Genomic DNA, 10,180 nt, shown 5'->3' on the forward strand with positions numbered 1-10,180 from the left:
ATATTTTATTAGGAATGGAAATTATCTTTTAAAAAGATTTTTAAAATATCTACTTCCAAAAGAGAATATTTTAAAAATATTAATTTTTATTTACTACAAGTACCTTATACAGTATTTATAAAAAATTAAAATTAACTCTATTTACTTTTAATTTATTCAATAGTTTCACATAATTATGACTTTGTTTAAATTAAAATTAAAATTTCATTAAAATACTATTAAGTAAAGAATTTCAGTGATTTAGCTGATAATTTATCAAGATATATCTTGAGAATAATTAAAGTTCTAACAATATATCATAATAAATGTATATTATATTTATTTTAATAGTATTAAAATATTACATATAAATTTATATTATATTTGGTTTAGTAATATTGAACTAATTCTATTTAATATATATCACATAAGATAGAATGAATCATGTATCTTTCAAGATAAATTTATTAGGACAATTAAAATCATTCTTTGTGTATCAATCATTGTGATAATTTCTGAAAAGAATTGGCAAAGGATTCAAAATATTTATTAACCTTGATAAATAATTAGATTATATTTATTAATATATAATTATCCATAAATTAAAAATAAATTTTATTAATTTAATAATCATCATTATCTAAAAAGATTATATTATGTTATCCAAATATTTTGCATCACAAAATCTTTTTAGAAAATAGAAGTCTCTATATATATTTTATGTATATATGAATGTTTTAAAATTTATTATACTCAAAAAGATATTTTGTTAAAAAAAAACTTTATCGTGTATTAAAAATTAATATTTAATTAATTATTAAACATTTTAAAAGCCTGTTAAAGATTTATTATAATAGTTTTTAATTGATAATATATATTTAAATTTTTGTAAAATTATTAAGCTTGCAACTATGGGCAATACACCTAGTTTTATGCTATAAGGACAAAATAATATTGGTTTTATATTATAGGGCCAAAAATTGTGAATTTTCATTCTATTTTGGAATTTTTTTAATATTTTATTATCATTCGTTAATTGAATCTCTAGTCAAAAAACATTTATTAATTGAACAAGAAAAATTCATGGGGTGTATTAAATTAGGAGTTTGAAGTGATTTGTATTAAAATAACAAAATCCACTATTATTCAAACGTGAATTTTAAAAAATACTTTAAAATTCAATGTTATTGAATTTGACATTTCATAAAACAGTTTAAAATCCAGTGTTATTGAAAAAAATATAAGTTGAAGATTTTAGAGTATTTTAAGTGTTTTTCAGAGTGTTTGAAAAGAGTTCTTTAGTTATAAAAATCTAAATCCCAATGTTTTAAACGACGTAATGTTTTAACAAAAATCACACCAAATTCTCTATTTCTCATTCAATCATCTACAAACTCATTAAAAATCAAATCACTTCAAATTTAAGATTCAATACAACATGACCTTTTTTATTAAAACAACAACAATACCTATTGATATAGTTTTGGTCCAATAATTTTAATACAATTATTAAAACATTTTACTAATCATCAAAAAAATTATTATACAAAATATAATTAGAAAAATACAAATATTATTAAAAAAATGAAAATTTAAAATTAAATTTTTAAATAATGTAAAATAAAAAATATATCTGCCATTTGAAGGGCATGTCAAAATCTAATACTTGGGTAAAATTCCTCCTGATAAAAATTAACAAAATTTTATAAAGAACTAGCCTGCAGTTGTCAAAAATAAAAGGGAAAAGAAACAAGTAACCTACTAGAGTATAAAAACACGTGTAACAAGGCTTTCTTTTTTACTGCCCAGACAAGTTGCAACGTTGACAAGAAGAGTTAAGAAGATTGGAGAAATCGATTTTTAGGGCAAAAGTCCAGAGATACGGTGAAGTCCCTTACCCAACTAAAGACTTCCCCCATGGCCGACGATTCTTCTTCTCCGGCAATGGTAGATCCCAATTCACACAAACCAGACCCATCTACTCCGATTCCAAATCCAAATCCCAATCCCAATCCAAATCCTTCACTAACCCCACCGCCTCAACATCCACAGCCACTCGACCCAACCAAACCACAGATGTTTCAACAACCTTATGCTCCGCCTCAGATTCCTGGCTCGCTTGTCCCCAATCTCCCGCCGCCGCCACAATTCCGACCCGGTATGCAGTTCACACAGGTTCCAAACTATCAAAACCCACCAGGATCCATGCCTTATCAAACCCAGCCGCCGCCTCCCAATGGCTTGAGACCTTTCACGCCTATGCCTAATGGTTATCCCGCTGTTCCTCCTCCCGGTGGGTTCCTCTTTCCTCCTCTCTCTCTTTTTCTTTTCCTTTAGATTTTTCTTTGCTTTTTGTGTGTATGTGATTTGAATTTGGAAATATACATGCTTAGATGAGATTAAAAAAGGGTTTAGGATAGAAAGATTGAATTTTGTTAGGGGAGAAAAGATTAGATCAGGGACACCGATGACCACCTGGGTGTTTTCTCATACAGCGTCTTTGATTGAGAAACGTTGCAGAGGCTTCAAATATTGACTAGGGACTCTCTCTCTCACTTCTTCGACTCCCTTCTGTTTGGTATGCGCAATATCCTCCTTCCTTTTGTTTAGCCATAACAACACTCTTTTAACCAAACCCCCTGACCTTAAATCATCTTGAAAAAATATTGCAATTTTTATGTTAAATTGAGATTTACTCTAGTTATTTTAAGAGCTTTGAACTTGATGGGTTAGCCAACTGCTGGAAACAAAGCACTTGTAGCGACTGATTTCTCCTTGGTCTTGGGTTTTTGAGGTATTGCTATTTCTTTTAAGGCTTCCACATATTCTTCTTTCTTTTCCAACCTGCTAATGGTTGAGTTAAAAGTTATTATGATGGGATATACTAGTTTTTTTTATAAGTTCCATGTGGGCATGTGATGATGGGCGTTCTGATATTATCTGATCTCAAATCCAACGTTTGTGAGATTGGTTATACATTCCTTTCTCTTTCAAGTTTCCCTGTGAGGTACAGCTACTTAATGTGGTTAATAATGACTGCGATACTGGTGCTATCTTCTTAATGTCTCCTTCAGGTTTCTAATGTTCATCCTGGTGGTATTTGTACTGCCTCTGGTGTCCATATCTAATTTGCTCTTGTTTGTGGTAACTATACAGATTGCATTTTTCAGTTCCGTTTTATGTCACTCTTGGTTTATGCTAATAATGCCTTTGTTCTGTTAACATGTAGAACATTTACTGATGAATTTCGAGAGACTTGTTTTCTTTTGTTGATGCAGGGGTTCTCCGGTATCCTTCTCCGTATCCAACAATGGTTCGTCCGGGTTTCATTATGCGCCCTCCTGGTACAGTCGGTCCTGTGCCACTTGTACAACGTCCACTTATCCCAGGAATGCCTGGTCTCCGTCCCGTTATGCCTCCTATGATTAGACCAGTTCTTGCTCCTTTCGTACCACCAGTAGAGAAACCGCAGACGACTATTTACATAGGCAAGATCGCAACCGTGGAAAATGACTTTATGATGTCTATTCTCGAGGTTTGCTTTCTTCTTTCTATCTGCTGTTTCCCCTTTCTCAAACTTGTAAGGCTGTCTGTGTTTAGCTTCCTTTTTAAAATATTTTCTAAGAATTGAACTTTGCCATTGTTTTGCAGTTTTGTGGACATGTCAAAAGCTGTTTACGTGCGGAGGATCCCACCACCAAGAAACCTAAAGGTTTTGGATTCTATGAATTTGAATCAGCTGAAGGGAGTCTTCGTGCAATACGCCTTCTTACCAAACTAACTATAGATGGACAAGAGCTTTTGGTAATCATGGATCTCTCTTCTCAACTTTTAATTATGTTTTTGTTTATCCAAGCTGAGGCAGTTCTGCTTGTCACCAATATCTCTACATAAGCTATCTCTTAACGTGTTTCTCATCTTTTATTTTAAATGGTTGCTAGGTGAATGTTAATCAAGCAACAAAGGAGTATTTGCTAAAATATGTTGAGAAGAAAATTGAGAAAGCCAAGGATAACCAAGGTGAAGGTCCTGAGAGTGAGCGAGAAAAAGCTGTAATATCTGCTGCGCCCACCGTTGGGGAGACGGGAAAGGATGGAGAACCAAAGAGTAAAGAAAACATTGATATTGCTAACTCTGCAGTTCTAACTGATGAAGAAAGAGAAGCTGACAAAGAGGCTAAGGAGAAGATTGACAATGCTATTGAAGAAAGGTCAAAGTCCAACCCTCTGCCTCCACCACCCCCACCACCACCTGTTGATGGTTCAGGCATAGAGTTTGCTTTCAAATCTAAGGATGGAGACTCCAACACTGACATAGCTCGGAGTGGTCTGTTTTTTTTTTTTTTTTGGCTTGCACTAGTCCTTTTAAATGCTATTTTCTGTTTTACTTATGTCATTTGTCTGACAAAACGTCTCGTTCATGTAGATTCCGCTGCAAATGATGTTGAGACGCCTGGAGAACACAGTAGGCTTGACACAAGTTCACCTGACTGGAGTAAGAGAAATGACCGTAGAAGCAGAGACAGAGGTGAAAAGGAGCAAGAAATGGATAGGCATGAGAGGGAGGCAGAACGGGAACGATTAAGGAAAGAGAGAGAGCACAGGAGGAAACTTGAGGATGCGGAGCGTGCTTACCAGACTCGTCTTCGACAATGGGAACGCAAAGAAAGAGAAAAGGAGAAGGAACGGCAGTACGAGAAGGAGAAGGAGAAAGAAAGGGAGCGTAAGAGGAAAAAGGAAATCCGCTACGAGGAAGAGGAGGATGAAGATGATGATGATTCGAGAAGAAGATGGCATAGAGGTGCAGAAGAGAGAAGAAGACGGCGGCAAAGAGAGAAGGAGGATGACTTAGCTGATAGATTGAAAGAAGAGGAAGAGGCTGCTGAGGCGAAGAGGATTGCTGAGGAGCAAAAGTTGCAGCAACAACAGTTAGATGCTTTAAGGCTCCTATCTGGACATGCAGCTATTGGAAGTGAGCCGATTCAGGCATCAACCATTGAAAACGATACTAAGACAACTCTCCAAACTGCAGGTGAATCTTTCAGTGACCAGCATGCATCAGGTAAGGAGTTTATTTCCTGTCTCCTTCTCTGTGTCTCTTTCTAATGTGTCAAACTTTCCCAATTGCAGGTGTTGAACAAAATGGTTCTGGTAATGAAATGTCTATGGCTGTTGATAATAACAGTGGATCTGAGGCACATGCTCCTTCCAAGAAATTGGGATTCGGGCTTGTTGGATCCGGGAAACGGACATCTGTACCTTCAGTTTTCTATGAGGAGGATGAAGAAGAAGCACATAAGGATAAGAAGATGAAACCTTTGGTTCCTATAGATTACTCAGCCGAGGAACAGGAAGCCGTCGCCCACGGTGGCTCAGGGAATACACCACCACCTCATTTGGCTTTAGCTGCTGAATTTGCAAAACGAATTTCGAGTAGTAATCCCAAGGAAGAGACAACAGAAGCCCAGAAGCATAGGAGCAGCAAACGTTCCCATGATAAGCCAAGCCACCGGGAAAGGGAACGGGAAAAGGACAGAGACAGAGCCAGGGACCGAGGCGACGGGCATGGTGGTTCAACCAAAGAGTCTGGAAAAGCAAAGACCCCTGATACCAAGAAGCTGATGGATGCCAAACAATTGATAGATACAATCCCAAAGACAAAGGAAGAGTTGTTTTCTTACGAGATAAACTGGGCTATGTATGACGAGGTAAATCTCATTCCACTTTTTCTAGGTAAATAATGTCATGTTTGCCTTTGCCTGCGAGTTTGTTTTGGTGCTCACATGTTTTGTTCGTTCTTTTTAACATTGAAAGCACCAATTGCACGAAAGAATGAGGCCATGGATCTCAAAGAAAATCATGGAGTTTCTTGGAGAAGAGGAAGCCACACTGGTAGATTTCATTGTGTCAAACACTCAACAGCACGTGAAAGCCTCTCAAATGCTTGAGCTGTTACAATCGATACTAGATGAAGAAGCTGAGATGTTTGTACTCAAGATGTGGAGAATGCTCATCTTCGAGATCAAGCGTGTCGAAGCTGGTGTGCCCCGGTAAAATCCAAAGCCTTGAAACCCTTTTTTTTTTTGTTTTGTTTGAAGACTTTTCTTTTTTCTTTTTTGGTCTTATTGTCTTTGGATTTAAAGAGGAATCATCATGTTTACAAGATTTAATTAATGTAGAAGAAGATATTGAAAATGATATACACATTCTAGTTGACAATAATTGCGCTTATTTATTCTCTTTACTTTCGTTTTATAAAATTGGTTTCTTTGATGTTTGCTGCATTTCCAATATTATTCACTGAGCACATAAACTTGGATCATTTCTATTTGAAATGCTTTTTATTCATTAAGTGTAGATATATGGATTGGTCTAACTGGAAAGCATTTTAGATGTAGATATTGGTATCTATGATGTTGCTAAAATTACTAAATGTTATGTTCTTCATTTATTTCTGGAAAGGCAGTTGTATAACTACAGTACACAATAGTTTTGCACACAGTATCATTAGCTCTTTGGTTACTAAAAAGCCACAGAGCTAAGATTTACAGATATATGTAAAAATTTACACAGTAATAACAATAGAAGTATATCTTAAACACATAAAAATGAAGTTAGTGTTGGTATGTATAAACCCTCTGATAAAAAAGCTCAAAAGAGTTGCCGTATTATATAGCGTGTGTATCAGCATCAAATCACCAGACGTGTAAACCGTTCTCTTTCTAAACCCGGTTCGGTTCTCCTCTCCTGGAACTCATGAATCATTTTGATAAGCGCACTCGCCTTTCTCCCACCTCCACACTCGCCGTTACTTAACGCCGTGTAAAGCGACCCCATGACTGACGGATCCTTAGCGAGTGCTCCAACGACGTCAATTCCTCCGTTAACACACAAATTCAAAAGCAAAACGACGCAGTTCTGCTTCGTCACCGACGAAGCCTCCGACGAACCCAGAACCTTCACCGCGAGCTTCAACCCTCCGCGACGGAGCACAGAGATCATCCCGTCGGGATACTCCGCAATTTTCGCGAGAACAGCAATCGAATCCGCCTTGACTCCATCACCGATCTCGCCGGATCTCACGAGATCCAAAAGAACGGAAACGGATCCAGCGGCGAGGACACGCCAGTGATTATCCGGATGTTGATTCAACAAACTCCTAATCGCGATCAACGCGTTGCGTTTCGCGGAATCTCCGTAATCACAACCTTCAACGATTCTCAACAATCCGGGAATCGAACCCGTGACCTCTCCGATCAATCTGCTGTAATCTCCTAAGGAAGATAGATAGAAGATCGAAGCTGCTGCGTGTTGTCTGCTCTCTCTCCTCGCTCCTTCGTTTAAAACCTCCACGATCAACTCCAATCCGCCGCCGTAACCGCCGATTCGAACCTTCCGGCGATATCTTTCGACAGATTCAAAATCGCAGCCATGGCGTTCTCTTGAACCGTCGGATCTCCGGAACGAAGAAGGTTCATCAGCGATTCCACAACGCCAGCTTCCACCAAACGAGACCTGTTGAAACCACTCGTCTTGGTGAGGATTCGAATCTCCACTAACGCCTTCACCATCTCTCCCGCCCCGCCGTGGATCAATTCTCCGGCGAGAAAGTTGGTAATGAGTTTCCCAGCTTCTTCCGCCGCTAAACTCTCAGGAACACTCGTTTGCTTCTTCTTCTTATTCTTACTCTTATTATCAATCTCTTGCTTGAAGTAACTCTGTATCACTTTCTTGACGGAGACGTTATCAACCAAAACAGTACTCACTAGATTCTTCCCGGTCTTAGGGCACGGTGATGTTACCAGCGGAGAACCACTTCGCGATAGAGCGCCTATCATACGTGTGACCTGTTTCCAAAACTACTGGATCATTCATAATCTCTAGAGAAATTGGACAACGTAGATCATCAACGTTTAGTCCACTAATTATCAAGTCCTCGTTGTCTTCTTCTTTCTTATCTTCCTCGTCGTCTTCATCGACTCCTTGAAGTACCACGCATCTGCAGTAGCATATGAATCCCGCTAAGCTGCTAAGAAGTTCGATTTCGTTCTTCTCTATTGTAAACTCTTCTTGTATAAAAGCACTCTCTTTCACGCAATCACTCCATTTGCGGACACCGATGTGATCAAGAACTCGGGTTACTTCATCCCGGTTCGGGTTAATCCTGTTCTCGAACAGATTGAAGAACCAATAGACCGAGTCTAGGGCCCGTTTGTCATCCCGGTCGGGTCTTGCTTCGTATTTACGGGTCTGACGGAGTACTAGGTAGATTAGCTCGTTCACTTCTTCCGGCAAGTCAATGGATCCTACTGGGAGTGTGTCGAGGCACGTGGATATGGATCGGGTCAAGACCCGGAAATGAGCTGAGATTTGGTCGGAGTTTATCAACATGTAAAGCTTACCTCCTTCTCGTGTACAGTCTTGTAATAAAAACTTGAGTTTCTGGAAGACGACGTGGAGCTCTGAGAGGCTTAGGATTGCTGAACGAAGAAAGGAACGACCCGCGGATATTGACCCGGCGCCGGCCCGTATTTCTTGGAAGATGATCAAAAGACTATGGACATGTCGGAGAGTTTTTTTAACGCTTCCTTTGTTGGTGGAGAAATGCTTTGATTTGAAGCTGAGAATCTCGCCGGCAAGTTTTATCAGTGAGTCAATGAGAGTGGTTATGGAGATTGATTCGCAGGGATGTACGGCCGTAAAAGTTAGAATCTGACGGTCTGACCCGCTTTGTGTTGGGATCATAGTGTGAGATGGATGAGGATGATATTTTCGAGTGTGTTGAAGTTCTGAATGTTTGTGTCCTGGAGGATATATACAATTCGTGTGGGTTTTTTTTTTGTCAAACCGTGTGGGTTTTCATTTTTCAACTACATATCTCTGACACGTGAAGAGGTTTGATTCGTTAACAAGTTTTTGGGGTCTGTAAATCTGCCACGTGATATGCAGTGGCGATGATGTGTACGTGGGACCTGTTTGTCCTGAGTGCATGGATGAAAGTAGCCGACAAATTTTGTATGACCGTTCTGATAATTTTCCAAGTTCAATTATTTATTTAGTTTTTGTTTTTCATATATGTTTAGCTACGAGTAAACACGTATTTCAATTGATTGATTGATCCAATGATATGAGCTGAAGGAGACTTCTAGGATGTTGGGAAAAAAAAATTCAAGGAAATTTTTATTTGACCAAATAACATAACAACTAAATAGAAAAATACACCCTATGCCATACATATTAATTGCTATATTACTTCTATCTAACATTATTATTTTTTCTTTTCTTAACTATAAATATGTTTATTTCCTCTATTTTTAGTTAGATAAATGTGTTTCAACATATTATTATACATAAATTATCAGCATGATTTGTTTTCAAAAAAACACATTCTTATACCATATACCGTAATTTTTAATTGGTTATACAGTTTCTAATTAAGTTATAAATTAATTTTAAAATCTCAAAATATTTTATATTTTTAAAAAATATAGACTATCTGAAATATCATATAATTTTGAAACGGAAGAAATATATTACAAACGTTCAAATATGTATTAGACTATACATTTATATTGATTCATAGACATAAAGTTTTCAAATCTATGAGAAAAGTAAGCACTTAACTCAGGATAGCCGGTCTCATTATAAGTATAAGTTGCCCTCGATAAAGAAAAGGGACTAGGCTTGCAAACCTTCTGTCAGTACTGCATATAAGAATTTTATATTTAAATGCATAGTGTTGTATCTGAAATGTGCATAAATCTAGAATTAAAATATGTAGCCAAATTAAAATGATTTCACTTACTATAGTAAATAGTTGGCCAAAAATGAAATAGTAAATTTTATATTAATTTTAACTTATACAAATATGTTGATAATTTTGAGAGTAATCTTTCTGATAATCTGTGTCTTGTGCTTGGTTGTTCTGTGCCTTATCCGCAAGATTGTCTGCATTGTTGTTCTTTTAGGATAAAATATGAGAGTTGTTCATCGTCTATTGATGTAGCTAATTTCATGTTGATGCTCTGTTGGTGCTTCGGTCTCTTGTGCAGTGTCTTGAGCGTTATGTTCAGTGTGGTTTTCTCCACGATGAAAACCTGGGTTTTGGTTATTCTTTTTTTTTGTATAGTTATAATTTTTTCTTAAGAATAAAACCGAAGTAATCGATTGTCGAACCGAATCATACTGAAACTGATGTTTTT

At 37.1% G+C, this 10,180-nt stretch overlaps 2 protein-coding genes across 5 annotated transcripts; one reads left to right on the forward strand and one right to left on the reverse strand.

Annotated features, from left to right (window-relative positions):
* The first annotated feature begins 1,785 nt into the window (after positions 1–1,785).
* On the forward strand, positions 1,786–6,200 carry LOC130496852 (RNA-binding motif protein 25). 4 transcript variants are annotated; one of them, XM_056989425.1, is made up of 8 exons: positions 2,100–2,272; positions 2,500–2,557; positions 3,258–3,514; positions 3,631–3,783; positions 3,921–4,305; positions 4,405–5,040; positions 5,109–5,686; positions 5,793–6,200. In XM_056989425.1, exons 1-8 carry the CDS (start codon positions 2,246–2,248, stop codon positions 6,030–6,032), a joined length of 2,334 nt encoding a protein of 777 aa, XP_056845405.1. In that variant the 5' UTR covers positions 2,100–2,245; the 3' UTR covers positions 6,033–6,200. The 4 variants fall into 4 exon arrangements, with proteins under 4 accessions (XP_056845404.1, XP_056845405.1, XP_056845408.1 ...); XM_056989428.1 differs by having other exon boundaries at positions 2,132–2,272; positions 2,475–3,123; XM_056989427.1 differs by having other exon boundaries at positions 2,132–2,272; positions 2,475–2,557; positions 2,713–3,514.
* A 203-nt stretch (positions 6,201–6,403) lies between these two features.
* LOC108811686 (U-box domain-containing protein 19) lies at positions 6,404–8,782 on the reverse strand. The gene is given in 3 exon segments (XM_018583776.2): positions 6,404–7,366; positions 7,369–7,768; positions 7,770–8,782. Coding segments are annotated over 3 exon segments (2,052 nt in total). The 5' UTR covers positions 8,724–8,782; the 3' UTR covers positions 6,404–6,668.
* Between the last annotated feature and the right edge of the window lie 1,398 nt (positions 8,783–10,180).

Source organism: Raphanus sativus, chromosome 6 (assembly GCF_000801105.2).
Source record: "Raphanus sativus cultivar WK10039 chromosome 6, ASM80110v3, whole genome shotgun sequence".
Classification (NCBI taxonomy): domain Eukaryota; kingdom Viridiplantae; phylum Streptophyta; class Magnoliopsida; order Brassicales; family Brassicaceae; genus Raphanus; species Raphanus sativus.

What these genes read in the sequence shown, in the direction of transcription:
- LOC130496852 (XM_056989424.1), top strand. Translation starts at nt 1,897, where the DNA reads ATGGCCGACGATTCTTCTTCTCCGGCAATGGTAGATCCCAATTCACAC. An exon ending in TCCCGCTGTTCCTCCTCCCG is followed by an intron (nt 2,273 to 3,257) that starts GTGGGTTCCTCT and finishes TTGTTGATGCAG; the next exon opens with GGGTTCTCCGGTATCCTTCT. An exon ending in CAGTGACCAGCATGCATCAG is followed by an intron (nt 5,041 to 5,108) that starts GTAAGGAGTTTA and finishes TCCCAATTGCAG; the next exon opens with GTGTTGAACAAAATGGTTCT.